General features: G+C 31.1%; 1 protein-coding gene across 1 annotated transcript; it reads left to right on the top strand.

Moving 5' to 3' along the window:
• The first annotated feature begins 15,316 nt into the window (after positions 1-15,316).
• LOC131176781 (uncharacterized) lies at positions 15,317-17,778 on the top strand. The gene is made up of 3 exons (XM_058141816.1): positions 15,317-16,363; positions 16,457-16,584; positions 17,535-17,778. Exons 1-3 carry the CDS (start codon positions 15,317-15,319, stop codon positions 17,776-17,778), a joined length of 1,419 nt encoding a protein of 472 aa, XP_057997799.1.
• The last annotated feature ends 350 nt before the right edge of the window (positions 17,779-18,128 follow it).

The following is an 18,128-nucleotide window of genomic DNA, read 5'->3' as shown; positions in this document are numbered from 1 at the left end:
TGAATGAAATAAATTGTGATTATTGGAGTTGTTTAGTACGTATATATGATTAGAATGTTAGTTTTGCAGGGGTTGTATGCAATGGACATTTGAGAATTAGGGTTTAAGGCATGAAGTTAGGGTTTTGTTCATGTGTTGTGGAATTGGAGTCCTAATGGTCAATTAGTGACCATTTGGCTATATTTGATGAGGAATTGAAGTGATTTATGCCAAAGGAATTGAGGTTAGGTATGCTGCCTTAGGTAACTTGTAGGGCTGGATGTGAGTCCAGCAGATTTGTGTAGCTGTAACTTGAGTGGTGTAGGTTCAATTGGTGCAAGGCCAATTGGACATGAAACTAGACACATAATGGCACAACTTTGATGAAGAAACCTTGCCCAGAAAACAAACTTAGAATACCCTAAAAATTGACCAAATCCGGGTAACCAATTCTGGACCTGGTAAAAGTGACCAAATGAACAGTATTTGTTCATTTGGCCATAACTCAGTGTAGAAATATCCAATTGACCTGAATTTTATATCAATGGAAAGCTTAGACAATTTAGAACAACCTTCATGTAGAACACAAACTCAAATTCTGGACTTAACCTAATGGAATTGTCCACCAAAGTCAGGACACCAAATCTGGCAGAACCAATTCTGCCCAGAATTCTGGGTACAGGTCAATCCGGCCAATTATGGTAAAATGGCCATAACTTGAGCTACAAAACTTCAAATGGAGTGATTCAAAAAGGAAATTAAAGAAGACACAATAAGGAACAACTTTCATGAAGAAAGTTTTATCAAATGTTTACTGTAGCCAGGTCCAATGAAATAGTGAATTTGGACCTCAAATTCTGAAAATTTGAAATAAAACCTAGGAGGCTAGGAATTGAGTTTGGCAATCAATGCCAACAAAAATAAAATGCAAAACGTGGTATCTTGGTGAACTTAGGCTTAACAAGTCTATTATAAATTAAAAAGTCAACCTTTGAAGGGAAATGGTCAAGTGAATAGTAACCCCAATGATATAGGAAATGGTATACTAAATTAGAAAAATTATTAGGATGGTTAATATAGATAATGTGATTAATGAATTTAAATTCTTGAAGTTGAGTGACTCTAGGATTTAATGAAAATTTAGTTAAATTTGAAATCCATGAAATATTTATAGATTACATGGAATATGAATGATAATTTATATACATAGTGTAATGAATAAATGAATATATGAATGAGACTTTAGTTCTTATTATTGGAGAAAGGATAAGGAAAACTGCTTTGAGTACAATTACACATGAAAATAATTGTTATAAATAGTGATCAATATGAATGACATAATGAATGAATAAAATGATGAATGCATAATTTATGTAGAATTGTATTTTAGACATTTGCACTTCTGTTAGTAATAAAAATTAAAACATTATAAATTATAATTGGAATATATAATGAAATAATGATACTTATGAACCCTTAAAGGTACTAATGAGCCCATATATTGCCTAGACACATGCGTCAGATTTTATAGATTAGCATGCCAATAGGGTATTGTTTTAGCAGTACTACGTACGGCTTTATACCTATATTCATGGCTTTATGTCCGCACTCATGGCTTTTATGCCTGATTACTTGTTATCATGGCTTCTAGCCATATTGATTTGTTATCATGGCTTTTTAGCCATACTGACTACATAAGTGGTTGACGTACTGAGCTTACACGTCTCATTGTATGACGGCCCGAGACATTACGGTATCCAGAGCCAATGACCTGCTTATCCAGTTTAGTCAGCCTGTCATAGGTTACTTGGGCAGTGAAATTTGTTAAGAATAATGTGAATTAAATGAATCAATAAGAAAGAAACTAGAATTAGTTTTAAAATTTTATTTATTATGCAATGATTCAAAATACCTAGAAATAAATTAGTGAAATAATGCGAAGATTTGCCAAAGAAGTAGAACATAAATAAATATTACAAATGCGTCTCTCATAATAAATTAAGACTAAATTTAATATTATTAAATAATTAAATATTGTATATATCATTACTGTAAAGTTTATACACTAAACATTTTCAAAGAAGGACAAATTAGGATTACAAAAAATTAACATTAGTAATCTCACACGAAATTAAATTAATTCTTGAGCATCTAAATATTGTTTCGGTTTTATCTTTATTGTATATTATTTTTCTTGTTATATTATCGCACCACTAAACAGCAATGCTTAGCGCGATGGATTTATTTTCTCGTGCAGGTACTGAAGATAAAGCCCAGTAGATATTAGACTGGGATTTTGGAGTTCTGATCTGCAGAGTGTTCAAGGTTGTCACCTCCTCAGTAATGCATGTAGATAGGGCCCATATAAGTTATTTTATGTATTTTGTATATTATAAATATTTCTTATGTTGTAATGTAAACTAGGAAATTGTAATTAATGTGCATATATTGTAAATTAATAAATTGGCTATTTCATCTGAAATTAGTTTGTATAGTATGTAAATTATGAACTTGTGTAATTAGTTTATAAATCATGTAAATTTATGTAATTTGAGAATTTTTACATATGAATTTAGTATGAATGGAAAGTGTATGGATTTGAATACGAAATTGAAATACATGGATGATATTGAAATATAAGATGATTATGAGAATAATGGATGAGATTTTTATTGTAAAATATTGTTGAAAATTTCAAGCAGGTAAATAGTAAAATATGCTAACTGAAAATAAAATAGGGAAAACTCTGCTGGTTTCTCCTTAGGAAAATAATTGATATTAAAATATAACGAGAATAAATTTTTAAAAGAATAAAGTAAGATAAGATAGGGTGCTCCGGTACTGAGTGTGACATGTCTTGCTTGGCTACACTGTAGACGAATAAAGAGTGTCACATAAGTACTCTTGATGCAATGACTGCAATATATGGCAGGCGGATTGGCAAATGGTTGTGAAAGCCAATGAGATATTGAACTTAATGAACGAGAGTGGATTTAGTCCAAGCTTGGCAACTTAAAATTACTATAGTTTGATGTATATGTAAAACCGCTTAGAAAATTTTCAAAGATCAGAAGAAATTTTAAATGACTTTCTTGCCAAAGGATTAAAGCCTGTATAATATCATAATGTTGTGAAAAACCGCACCCACACAAAATAAAGAACACAAAATTTAACGTGGTTCAGTGTAAGCCTATTCCACCAAATAAATTCACTATCAAGGAAAAATAATTATAACTACTAATTATTTTTTTCACCCTCAAAATCACTCAAACAAAACTCACGGAATTCAACACACCTCTTCACTTTGTGGGCTCTTTGCAAAACATTTCATATAATGACCAACTAACTATTCATATATATATGCCACTAAAACTTAATCCTTTTAGGACTCTAATTATTAAACTTCATAATTTAAATTCTACTAAACTTCCTAAACTAATTATACTTCCTAAATTAATTATACTTTTTAATTCTTATTGGAGTTGGACTCTAACAATCTCCACCTCCAAGTCAAATGGAATTAGTCTTCACAATTTTTGCAAAAGTCAATTTTCTCTTGGGTACTTCCTTGCATTCTTGATTGTTAATGTTGCCTCTTGCTTCTACTTGTATTCTTCCAATCAATGTGCTTACTTCCAATTTGTAGAGATTCTTTGTACCAATCTTCTCACCCTTCATGATCACAAGAGCACCTCGGCTAACTCTCATGACTCCACCATGAATCGAACACCCATAACCCAAAAAATCCCATTTATCCAAGGAAATTAAGTTCCTTTCAAATTTAGGAACATATCTCACTTCATCAAACACTTTTACTTGATCACCATGCAGCTTGATCTTCACTCTTCTAATACCTTCAACTTCCATATTGTTTCCATTGGCTTGCTTCACTTTTTCTTTTTCCTTCTCTTCAATCACATCAAACCACTCTTTCTTTGAGCAAATATGGAATGGGTAAGTAGAATCTATTAATCACTCATCTCGTAATGGATCTTTTACCTTTTCCTTATCATCATTCACATTTAAATATTCACTGTCAACACCATTATCAATTGCAATTACAGCAATTCCTTCTTTTTCTTTTCCGTGACTTTTTTTGAATTGTTTAAACTCTACAAAATCTTCATTCATCTTCATACAATGGTATTGAATGTGACTTTTCTCATGACAGTAGTAGTATTCTCTATTTTCATGGTCTACTCGTAGTTTTGAACTCAATCTACTATTCCTTCTCTAATTATTTCTACATGGATTGCTTTAACTATGATTAGAACCAGTAACAAAAGCTCTACCTTCATTGTTACTACTTCTCTTCTTAAACTTCTCATTATCTAAGATAACTACGATAACCTCCTCCACCTTCCAAGTCTCCTTCTCAACTGTTAGAGCTGTCACCAAGCTTTTATAAGAGTGTGGGAGAGAGGTTAAAAGTAAGAGGGCTTTATCTTCTGCATCAACATTCACACCAACATTAGCCAATTGGGTGATTAATTTATTAAAAATATTAAGGTGATCTCTCACATCAGTACCTTCATCCATTTTGAGTTGGTATAACTCCTTCAAGTACAAGCGATTTGTGAGTGATTTTGACATGTACAGGCTCTCCAATTTCTTCTATAAAACAACATGAGAGGTCTCCTCCAAGACATTGTACTTCACATCTGGGGCTAACGTCAATCTAATCGTACTCACAATCCTTTGTTGAAGCTTCTCCCAATCATCATCTTTCATGGTCGCTGGTTTCTTCATTCAATGCTATAATTAATCCTTATTGCACAAGGACATCCTTCACAGTGCTTTGCCATAAACTGAAATTATTTTTTCCATCGAACAGGTCCACCTCAAATTTTATGTTCGCCATCTTTTACATCTCAAACCACAGCTCTGATACCACTTGTTATGAAAAAACCACACCCACACAAAATAAAGAACACAAAATTTAATGTGGTTCGGCGTAAGCCTACTCCACCAAACAAATTCACTATCAAGGAAAAATAATTACAACCACTAATTATTTTTCTCACCCTCAAAATCACTCAAACAAAACTCACGAAATTCAACACACCTCTCCACTTTGTGGGCTCTCTGCAATACATTCCATATAATGGCCAACCAACTATTCATATATATAGGCCACTAAAACCTAGTCCTTTTAGGACTCTAATTATTAAACTTTATAATTTAAATTCTACTAAACTTTCTAAACTAATTATACTTTCTAAATTAATTATACTTCCTAATTCCAATTGGACTTAGACTCTAACACATGCAATACTGCTATTTTTATATATTGTAGAAATGGTAGGATGAAAGAGGCTTCATAGATTTTCTCAGAAATGAAGGATCCTAGGCTTGTTCCAAATGTCATTACATATGATACATTTGTTACAACTTATATGCAACTAATTCTACATTAGAGGAGGCCATTGAAGTTGTTAAATGCATTATCAATAATGGCTTTCCAGATGTCATTGCATATAGTACATTTGTTACAACTTATATGCAGCTGATTCTATATTAAAGGAGGTCATTGATGTTGTTAACTACATAATCAATAATGGCTGTATGTGAAAGCAGAATTCAAATTTTAGTTGATGTCCTTAAAGTTATTGACTTCAAAAGGGATGAATCTGATTCAAATGTGAAAAACCAGTGGCAAAATGTCTAATGATTTGTAAAAGTATCATAAGGTTCATATATGACTGTTGATAGGAATTTTATGCTTCCGTAACTATTGAATTGGTGTTGTTATTTTGGAGCTTGAAGAACCCACAATAAAGCTTTTTTTTTTTCCTTTGTGGTATTTATGAGGTAGAATTTTACTATTTTCTTCTAATTTTTCGTATTTGGCCTTTTTTTTTCTTTTTTTTTTATGCAGAAAAGACCAATGACGGTTCAGTGATGGGAATGGACCCACCAATTATATGACAGATGGTTAATGCTATATTGTGCTCATTTTAAAAAGAGAACTGCAGATTCTTTAAATTGCTAGATGCTAAGACCACTAACTTTTGAGAGGTAATTTAAGCCTTTGGTTGGTTGTTGGCATATAAGAAGGCTTTGGAAGAAAAATCACAAGTGAAAAATTTAGTGGATGCAAACAATTAACGAAAAAGTTTGAAGGATCAAGTAGATCCACATTTAATGTGGATCAATGGGGTCATTTGTGTAATTTCATTCATTAAAAATATATGCTTTTATACTGTTGTCCTTGTAGAGATTTTCTTTGAATAATGTGTAGAATTTGAAATTCAAATTACAAATTCTCTCTCATCCATTAATAATTGTAAGTCTCAAGGTGAAGTTGCTACCTTTTATGCATATGCCAATTAATATATGCTTGTCACTTTAATTTTTTTTTTTACCTCTATATTTATTTATTTTTTCATTTCATCTCCTTCTTCTTCTATATGCTCCAGTCTTCTGTACCCCCCCTCTCTCATTTTTCTTCAATTTTTATTCAAGAACATATTCATCTTTATCTTCATTCTTTTTATGTACCGCCCCTTCTGTAAGCCCTCCTTCCCTCCCTTTCTCCAGCAAGAAAATCTTCATCTTCTTCTTCTTGCCCAACATTTACATGAGATACACCCCTTCTATCTTCTTCTTCATCTTTTTTTTTTCCACTTCCTCCATTTTCCATTAGAGTCATCTTTGTAGTTGCTTTCATCTTCAAACAAGATAATATCAATTCTTTGAATCCACCTTTTTTCTATTATTTTTTATTTTTCAAGTTATTATAGGTAAAGGAAGGAGAATACAAAGTATTATATTATTTTTGAAGGTGCTAATCCTAGAATATAAGCTTCATGGCATGAATTTGCACTTAACGTTATTGGAGTTAGCAAGAGTTTATACAAATCTTATGACACGGAGGCAAAGGCTATTGAAGCTTATAATTGTTATTTTGAGTCAAAGAGAAATTCAAGTTCATCTTTAGATGAAGAAACTTTATCATTTAATGTCATTGCATCAACATCAAATATAGAAATTATAGAGAAAGAGAATGTATCTAATAATTCAAATGTCAATCAATTGATAGTTGCTTTATTTATTGGGATGTATATTAGTTTGTATTCATCAAAGAAAGATTAAATATTAATGGAAATTCATATTTTTTGCTTACATTTTTTTTCTATTAATTGTTTAATAATTGAATTACAATGTCAACAAATGAATTAAGTATAAAAAAAGATAGTGTTGTTTTCTTAGAAATGATAACATAACAATCTTAAAAAAAAAAAAAAGAATTACAATGATTTTGAGTTAAGAATTCCACTATAGATTGGGACAAGATTTACTTAATTGTTAAGATTTAGGTAATGACATAAGTTTGAAAATGGATTGTATCATAACTTAGTAAGAAATTTATTGATTGTAGTAGATCTTGTTTATAGTTTTTATAGTATTGAATGCTCTTAAACTTATTATTACTTCCTCAACTAATCTACAACAATATAAGCTAAAAAAAAAGAGATTAAAAAAATGCAGTGGTGGATAGAAATCATTTTTAGAGTCTCATAATAATGGGTCAGCCAAGGAAATTTTTTGTTCCTCGTCTCTATTTGGAGAAGCTCGGGTAATGCTTGAAGTAATCCAGTTAGCAAGAAAGATCGGAGGCTAAGTCAATCATCCTAAAGTCAGATTCAACAATCATTCTCTTCTTCTTTCAACGTTACAAAATGAGAATTAACATGCATGAGATGTTGTTGTATTATAAACTTGTAACCTTATCTAATTCTTACTTATTATAGTACTTAACACTATATATTGTACTTGACTAAAAAACTATAACTTAAGTTGATTAATATAAGAAACTATAATAAAATAAGATTAATGTAACAAATAGTAATATAATATTATTAATATAAACAATTGTAGAATGTATAAAACTTGAATCTAAAACCACAACAACTAAGTGAGATGAAAATCCTCCATCCATATTTTAAAAGTATGTATTAGCAAAAAAGGTTTTAAAAATTTAATTCTTTAAATAACACACACACACACACACGCGCGCACACACACACACACATATATATTTAGGGGTGTGCAAACGGACCGAACCGAACCGATAAAACCGAAAATCAAAAATCAAAAATTTTAAAAACCGAACCAAACCGATTGATAAGAGAGAATCGAACCGAACATTCGATTTTAAATCAATCAAATCGAAATTTATAAAATTTCATATTTTTAACATTAAATCTAAATAATAAAAACATAAAAACAAAAAAAATTAGAAATCAAAACTCAAAAATCTTAAGGTAAGGTTCGGTTCGGTTTTCTTTGATTTCGGTTCGGTTCGATTCGATTCGATTCAATTTTTTTTTATTTCCTATATATATTAATAATTTCGGTTCGATTTAGTTTTTTTATTTTTTTATGAAAATAAAATTATCAAAATTATAAATCGAATCCAACCGATTAAATTTTAAAGCTCTCCTATATATATTGTTCTTATGGTAAATAAAAAAACAATATATTTATAATTTTGCCTTTAAATTATGGCATAAAAGAGAACATATTTTAGTTCATTTGCAGTCATGATGAACTCCATTGTATCAGTTTTCTTCAAGTTTTGGACTACTAGAAACTAGATCCATCCATTCTCAATCATTTCTTTCTTCATCACTCTGGCATTATTCCTTGGCACATACTCACACCTCTAATATATTTACTTCTCAATGATGTAAACATACAACCTCTTCCTCATAGCTCCAATGTGAATTTTAATTAACTCAATGGGAATGTTCTATTGTATAATATGAAAAAGAATAAAATATGAGTATAAATGGAAAATATTTATAAAACACTAATAAAAATCAACTATAATGACTCATCATAAAAAGTATATTAAAGATTTACTAACCATTTGTATTGTAGTTATATTTGTTCAGCCCATAAATAAATCTTGGATCTTTTGGTTTCAGTGGAGTCACATATAGATGCACTAAAAAAAGTATAGATTTGTATTGTTAGAATATGTATGCTTAACTAATCTTATAGAGAAAAAAAAAATGAAATGGATAGAAATTTAACAACACTTAATTGTTAAGATGCCAATTCTTATTATCTTCGTTACTCTCTTTTTCCCTATCGTCATCACTATCTTTATCACTATCTTCCACATAGCCTCTATCAGCAGGTATTTCTACTACATCATATTGTAGTTCATCAGCAGCATCATTAACAAGTGGAGGAGGTGCATCTCTATATTTTGCCTTGCACCCATTTCTCATGAATATAGATACATCAATAATCTTATGTGAAACAACCTTGAAACATATGATCCATAGAGGTTTCACACAATATCATTAACCTTCATTAAGAAAAGCAACAGGATAATCTCTATTTGGAAAATGTTCTAATGTGACTCCTACTTTCCAAGAGTGTTCCTTATAACCTTGCACATGACAAATGACATAATCTCTTAATGGCTAGCCTAATTATTGGATGATGTGTGTAGGGATTTTCTGTGAGAAATATTCATATTTGGATTAGAGTGATATATAATAAAATGCAATTTGACAATCATTGCAATCAACTTATGATTAGAAAAATGCAATTTGACAGAGGATATTACCACAACCAAATAATCAACTTGCTAAAGAAATTATCACAATTAAACTATAACAAATTGAACTATAACAAAATGACTGTCCTGGGAGTGATTTTTTTACCCAAAAAAAGCACTTAACGCATGATTATATTTCAACCATTGTTGAACAAAGTACATTGATATATGAGATTAAGGTGGTTTCAAAAAAAAAAAAACACAAAAAATGATCAACATTTTAACATAGATTGAGGTATATCCAAAAAAAAAAACACTTAATTTTGTCTACATTATATAGTTTAGGTTCATAGGCAATCATCAAGTATATATTTTTTTTTCTATTGTATGAATTTGAAAGAAAAAAAAAAGGATGGATGGGTTTGGGAGAAAAAGAATAAATAAATGGGTAAAAAAAATTGTGCTCATGCCAATTTGTGATCTCCATAAATAAATATGTGGTGAAAATTGCAACTCTTGTAGGCCATTTCACTGTCATTCTACTATAGACTCTGCAACAAAGAGATAAATGGCTTTAGGTGGCCCTAATGCACTTCGATTTGTGCCTAACGGGGTACTTTGTGAACTCACATTAACAAAGAGAGTCAACGAAAACAATTGATGGAGAAATGATTTTGCATGGCAGAAGAGAGAATTAGTTTAGGAGAAAAAGAGGTTTCTCTTCTTCCAAAACTAAAAGAAAATATGTTTGGTTTTGGGAGAAGTAAAGGCATTTTTAAATCTAACCAATAGAGGTTCATCATAAATATGGAAACATTATTATGGCACCAGTTTTTGTTTTTTGAGACTATAAGGTGGCTTTTTTAATTTTGCTGACTATTAATTGAAGAATCTCTCAAATTATACTCTTGAACATACATTCCCCTCTATGCTATAAAATATTGTCATTCTTTTTAAAATATTTTACTTATTATAAATTTGTTCTCTATGTTTGGTAGTATATGCAAACATTTTATTCTTAATTTTTTAAATAATATAGCTATCTATAAATACTAAAAATAAAATAAATATATATGCAAATATATATTTTTATTAAAAACAAAATATTACAATATGTGTGTGTGTGTGTGTGTGTGTGTGAGACATGCCACATAGCCAATTTTAAATTGATCAATGTTAAATTAAGTATATGAATCTTAACATGTGATCTATGTGATATGCCACACATAATCAATTATTAAATTGATCAATGTAAAATTAACTATATGAGCCTTAACCAGTTATCTATTTGAAATGTCACATAGTCAATTATAAAATTGATCAATATAAAATTAACTATATAAACCTTCACCTTTGTCTATGTTACATGCCATATAGTCAATTATTAAATTCATCATTGTACAATTAACTATATGAGCCTTCACCTCTGATCTATGTTACATGTTACATAGTCAATTATTAAATTGATTAATGTAAAATTAACTATATGAGTATTAACTTGTGATCTATGTAACATGTCACGAAGTCAATTATAAAATTGACTACTGTAAAATTAACTATATAAGTCTTCACCTCTGATCTATGTTTCATGTTACATAATCAATTATTAAATTAATCAATATGAAGTTAACTATATAAGCCTTCACCTTTAATCTATGTTACATGCCATATAGTTAATTATTAAATTGATCAATGTACAATTAACTATATGAGCCTTCACCTCTAATCTATGTGACATGCCACATAGTCAGTTATTAAATTGATTAATGTAAAATTAGCTATATGAGCATTAACCTATGATCCATTTGAAATATTAAATAGTCAATTATAAAATTAATTAATGTAAAATTAAATATATAAGCCTTCACCTTTTATCTATGTTACATGCCACATAGTCAATTATTAAATTGATCAATGTACAATTAACTATATGAGATTTCATTTATGATATATATTACATGCCGCATAGTCAATTATTAAATTAATTAATATACAATTAACTATATGAGCCTTCACCTATGATCTATGTGACATGCCACATAGTTAGTTATTAAATTGATCAATATAAAATTAACTATATTTACCTTAACCTGTGATTTATGCGACATGTTATATAGTAAATTATAAAATTGATCAATGTAAAATTAAATATATAAGCCTTCTCCTCTTATCTACTTTACATGTCACATAGTCAATTATTAAATTGATCAATGTATAATTAACTATATGAACCTCCACATATGACCTATGTTACATGTCACATAGCTAATTATAAATTAATCAATGTATAATTAACTACATTTAATATAATATATTATTATATTTATGTAATATAAATTAATAAAAAATAATTAATTAATATTATAACTCATAAATTATACTTCATATTAGCTTTAATTTATAATATATAGTAAAAAAAATCACCATTTTTATCACCATTACATGCACTATTTGATAGTTTCAACAAAAAAAAAATACAATTTTTTCTTGAAAATGGAAACATAATTTATTATTGTTCACTAAAAAAAAAGAGAATGTGATTGGAGGGAAATTATTAAAGGAGGGAAGAGTAGAACATAGAGGAAAATTTTACCTCTAAAAGTATCAAGGGTAAATAAGACATTTTATATTCCTAAAAACCTTTTGATCTACATTAAATGTGGATCCACTGGATCCCTCAATCATAGTTCAACAATTAAAGCCTCATGAATTTATAAGAGAAGATTGGCCCAAAGATGCAGCCATGGATACAACTGGCAACAATTCTCATCAAGCGGATGCATTAATTGAGGACTTAGTAGATGCTTCGAGCGTTGACACATCTCTACATGACGATTCTAGAAGGGAACAAGATGGACAAAATCCTCAAATATGTTGCACATCATTTACTGCCACTACAAGAAAAAAAGAGATTTGAAACCGAATATTCGATTTCAAATCAGTGAAAATCGGTTTCTAAACGCATTTAGAAACTGCATGTTTCTAAATAAATTAGAAACGAAATATGACACTCATTTCAACTCCTAAAATCATTTTGCAAACGATATTCTGTTTCAAAGTTTACAAACCACAGTATTTTAGTTTCAAAATCTGTTTCAATTTAGAAACTGATATTTTTAGTTTCAATTTTTATGAAATGGATTTCTATTTTAAATCGGTTTCTAAATTGTAAATAAAAATAAAACACTTTTTAAAGCTGAAATGTGTTCAGTTTTGAAATAGAAATGGAAATTCCATTTCAAATCCGTTTGTAAAATTATTTTGAAACAAAAAATTTTGCTTTTTGGGTTAGAAACGAATATTATCCGTTTCTAATCCATTTCAAATTAGTAGAAAATTTTTTATTTTTTTTATTTAATGCATTATTTCCTACATTGAAGCATATAATATAATATTAATTTTAAGTCCTCAATATCACAATATTATCAAATATCAAATATTAGTCAATATATATATATATATATATATATATATATATATATATATATATATATATATATATATGATAGTGAAGGGTTATAAAAATAATGTACTGTATGGAAAAATAAAATATCATAATAACTAAAAAACAAGCTACTTGTCATCAACAATATCATTACTCATCACCACCACTGGCCTCTCTACCATCATTCTGATGAGTCGCATCTGGAGCTGGGGTTGTAAACTACATACCTCGCATCATTTGTGCTATCGTGTTTTGCATCATTTGTTGCATGCGCTCCTCCAGCGTTTGCTCGCGTTGTCAGTGTCTCTCTTCCAGCATTAGCTCGCGCTGTCAGTCTCTCTCTTTCATTGTAGCCAGACTATCTTTTAGCGTTGCAACAGTTTGATGCAATTGTTGAATCTCTTCCTCCATTGCCTTCAACTGAGCATAATGGAATGCAATAGAAGATTATCCATGCGATGAGCTAGGGTAAAAAATTGATGCTTGGGATCCAATGCCATAAACCCTGTTCTTCTTCTCCTTCCCCCACACCACCCCCCCCCCCCTCCAACTTGATAATATAGTGCCACCTCATCCACAGTAGGAGGGTCGCTGCACCCTTCTTGTGGTTGAGACGACTGCTCCTTAAGCGCCAAATATGCATCCTACATTAGTCAACACATGTTTTAAATACATTTTTCTTGGTAATTGAATAAACAAACTCAATATTCATTTTTTTCCTACAATTGAAAGACAAATAAAATACTTGTTCACTTACCTTAATTGATTGCGCTCATGCATCAACCATATCGCAAGTACCCTTCCTAGTATGAGTCTTATGGAAAAGCTCATGGGGAAAAGGTCTTCAGCCAAGTTGGGCTTCTTAAAAAGATATTGTTGGACCTAGGTGTCTTAACCCATGTTTTGATGATAATAAATAATTAGTGCACTACTAATGTACTTTGAAAGTGTTTGTGTTGAGTTTGTAGGCCCTAGATTCAAAATTGCCAAATTGCTTCAAATCAAGGTTAAGGAAGAGCAAGATAAGGAAGCAAATATTTATGAGACCCTACAATGTAACTTTTATTTATTTTATATCTTGTAAATCTCATTTAATTAATTATGTTGGCTCAAGTCTCGGTGGTACTAAGAATATCTTGTTCAACTTAGTTTTCACCTAATTCTTTATCAAGGGAAAATTAAATAAATTTTTCAAAAATGAAAAATTAATTTTGAAAAGTATTTTAGTTGCAAAATACATTGAATTAGCTTTCCAATGGTTATAATAGATCAAAAATCCGAGTTCAGATAAAAAAGTTATGAGTTTTTTAAACTCTTAATTTCTTAGTGTCTTTACTTGTAACTTTTTCTTAACCAAGGGGGAGTAAAATAAAATTTTAACATTTGAGAAATGCAAATTTGTTTTTGAAAGTGTTTTCATTGAAAATTTTATCAAATTAGCTTTTCAACAGTTCAAACGGATCGAAAATCTGAGTTCCGGTAAAAAAGTTACGCATTTTCGAAGCCTAAGTGCCCTTTTGACACTTTCTGTCCAGAAAGCACTTCGGCAGCTGAAAGTGGAAAGTTTGGCTGCCGAAGTTCATTCTTTAAATCATGGTTTTTGAGCGTTGAAAGTCATTTTGTCCAGAGAGTACTTTGGCAGCTGAAAGTGACTTTTCCAACGCTATTTTTTTGGAGCTCCAACCTTCGGCAGCCGAAGTAAATAACTTCGGCAGCTGAACTTGGGTTTCTACAACTTGATAAAATAGAGCTTTGGGTGGTTGAATGGCTAGTTTAGCATTTAATGTACCCCCGACGGCTATTTTCTTGCAAAAACTATAACTAAACACCATTTATGACTGGAAACAAGTTTTTAACAACAATAATCTTTTGGAAATTTATTGTGTTCTAAAGATTTTCTTCATTCTTTCTCTCTAGAACTTGAGCTACCATAGTTAATGTTGAGAACTGGATATTTAAGTTGTAAGTTCTTTATTCTGAGAGTTCATTCAAGATTGTTGTGAGCACTTATTATAATTTTGAGTGTGATAGAGCTTTAAATAGTTCTTTAGTGTAAAGGGATTTGTAAAAGAGCAAGGGTTTGCTCTTGTGGTGATTGTAAGGGGTTTATTCTTCACCCAAAGAAGAATTTTAGTGGAGTTAACTCTCAAGGAGGGCCTTGAGGAGAGGACGTAGGCTTGGGATAGCCGAACCTCTATAAATTTCTTGTGTCATCATTCTTCCTCTACTCTTCTTTGTGTCTAAATTTCTTTTAGTTTTTAATTTTGCAATTAGAACCCAATTCACCCCCCCTCTTGGGTTGCTACAAGGGACAACAAGTGGTATCAGAGCTAGTCTCCATTCTACAAGATTTAATCATCTTGGAGTAAAGATCAATGGCAACCCTCAATGCACAAGAAGGTCAATCGGTGGTAAGACCTCCTTTCTTTGATGGTAATGACTTCTTGTATTGGAAAAATAGGATGTATTATTTCCTTAAATCAGAAGGGATTGACTTGTGGGATGTTGTAAAAAATGGGCCATTCACTCCAACTAAAATTGTAGATGGTGTGCATATAGCTAAGCCTAAGGGTGAATGGAGTGAGCAAGAAAAAAGAAGAGTGGCTTTAAATGATAAGGCTATTCATGTTCTATTTTGTGCATTAAGTAGAAGTGAATATAATAAAGTGTGTATGAAGTCTACTGCAAAATTAATTTGGGATGCCTTGGTGGTTACTTATGAGGGTACTAGTCAAGTAAAGGAGAATAAGATGGATTCCCTTATCTATCAATATGAATTATTCAAGATGAAGTCGGATGAAACCATAAGTGAGATGAATTATAGATTTGTAGAGATTATAGGAGGAATTAAATCCCTTGGAAAGACATTCACAAATGAGGAGTTAGTAAAGAAGATTTTAAAAAGTCTTCCTAAGGAGTGGCTACCCAAAGTAACTTCACTAAAGGATTCCAAGGACTTGAGCAAGGTTCAACTTGATGAGCTCTTAGGAAATCTCATTGACTATGAGATGACCCTCAAAAGAGAGCAAGTGGTGGAATATAACAAAGCCAAAAAGGCCATTGCCTTTAAAATATCTTCTGAAAACTCAAGTGATGAAGATGATGAGTTTGATGAGGAAGAATTGGCTCTAGTGACAAGGAGAATAAGGAAGATGCTCTTCCAAAACAAGAAGTTCATCCCAAATAGGATATTCAAGAAGGACAAGGGTGAAAGTAGCAAGAGGGATCCTCCCATATGCTTTGAATGCAACAAGTCGGGTCACATTAGAACAGATTGTCCCAAATTGAAGAACCCATTTAAGAAGTTCAAGAAGAAGGCACTTAAATCAACATGGGATGAATCAAGTGACTCCAAAGATGAGGAGATTGGTGATCAAGTTGCCCAAATGTGCTTCATGGCAATGGAGGAAAGCTCTAATGAGGTAACTTTAAATGATGATATTGTTGAATTTTCTTAAAATGAACTAGTTAATGCACTTAAAGTTATGAATGATGAACTTGCGTTGAGTCATAAGAAAAACAAGCTCTTGAAAAAGGAAGTGGTTTGTTTGAGGAAAGAAAATAAGACCTTAACTAAGGATGATAAACCTTTAAAGGATGATATGCAAAAATCCTTAGATGACCTCTCATTAGAAAATGAGAAGTTAAAAAATGAAATTATTGAGCTAAAAACTTCTCTTTCCAAATTTGCTAAAGGAAAGGACAAACTTGATACAATTTTGGACTCTCAAAGGTCTCCTAGCATCAAGTATGAACTTAGCTATAGTAAATTTGCCCAAGCACCTCCTTCCAAAACTATCTTTGTTAAAGCATCTAGTTCTAATGAGCCAAGTCCCCAAGTGCTTAATCCAAAGGTGTCCAATCCTAAAGAACAAGAGCCAAAGAAATCTTGTGGTAATGAAACTAGAAAGACTTCATTTCATCAACATGCTTTTAGATAAAATGTAAATAGGACATATACATCTAGAAGAGTTACATCTAGGCCAAACCTTCATTAGGGACATGCTACTAGGACAAATAACTATTATCACACTCATCATGCCTCATGCTCACATTCACATAATGGACATAAAAGGATTGCTCATATGAGACCATTTGCTCACCCTCATACATATAGAAGGTTCAATGGACATTGTCACTATTGTGGTAAGATTGGTCATACCAACTATAGGTGTGCCATTAGGAAAATTCATCTTGGATATGGTAGAATAATTGATTTTAATGATGAAACTACTAACCCCCAAGGACCCAAGTACATTTGGGTACCTAAAGTAAATTGAATTATCATGTTTAGGTGTGCTTGAAATCCTCAAAGCTTGAAAGCAAGTGGTACTTGGATAGTGGATGTTCAAGACACATGACCGAAAATGCCAATCTCTTCCTTTCACTTGAAAAGAAAGATGGAGGTGGGCAAGTGACTTTTGGTGATAATGGTAAAGGTAAAATTGTGGGAATAGGTAAGGTTGGTAAGGAAAACTCCCCTACAAAGTGCTTTTGGTTGATAGTTTAAAACATAATTTGCTTAGTGTTAGTCAATTATGTGATAAAGGCTGTAGAGTTACTTTTTTAGTCTAAATCTTGCTTTGTATCTAGGATGAGTGATAACAAAATATTGTTTATTGGTGAAAGAATTGAAAATATTTATGTTATCGATTTGCATGCTTTGTCTAACAAAGATGTCAAGTGCTTTGTTTCTATTAGTGATGACTCTTGGGCTTGGCATAGAAAGTTTGCACATGCTAGCATGGACCTTATTGCAAACTTGAACAAGGATGAGCTAGTTGATGGGCTACCAAAGATTAAGTTTCAAAAGGATAAAGTGTGTAATGCATGCTAAATGGGTAAGCAAGTCAAGAGCTCTTTTAAATCAATTCATAAGTTATCTACTTCTAGACCCCTTCAATTGTTGCATATGGATTTATTTGGTCCTACTAGAGTAGCTAGCTTAGGTGGTGCATATTATGCCTTGGTGATTGTTGATGACTACTCTAGGTATACTTGGATTGCATTCTTTACTCATAAGGATGAATGTTTTGATATTTTTGAGAAATTTTCAAAAAGGGTTCAAAATGAAAAGGGTTTTCAAATCTCTTCTATTAGGAGTGATCATGGTAGAGAATTTGAAAATGAGAAATTTGATAAGTTTTGTAACTCACTAGGGATCACTAATAATTTTTCTTCTCTTAG

The sequence above is a fragment of the Hevea brasiliensis genome, unplaced genomic scaffold (assembly GCF_030052815.1).
Source record: "Hevea brasiliensis isolate MT/VB/25A 57/8 unplaced genomic scaffold, ASM3005281v1 Scaf238, whole genome shotgun sequence".
NCBI lineage: Eukaryota > Viridiplantae > Streptophyta > Magnoliopsida > Malpighiales > Euphorbiaceae > Hevea > Hevea brasiliensis.
This window is presented reverse-complemented; position numbering and strand designations above follow the sequence as displayed.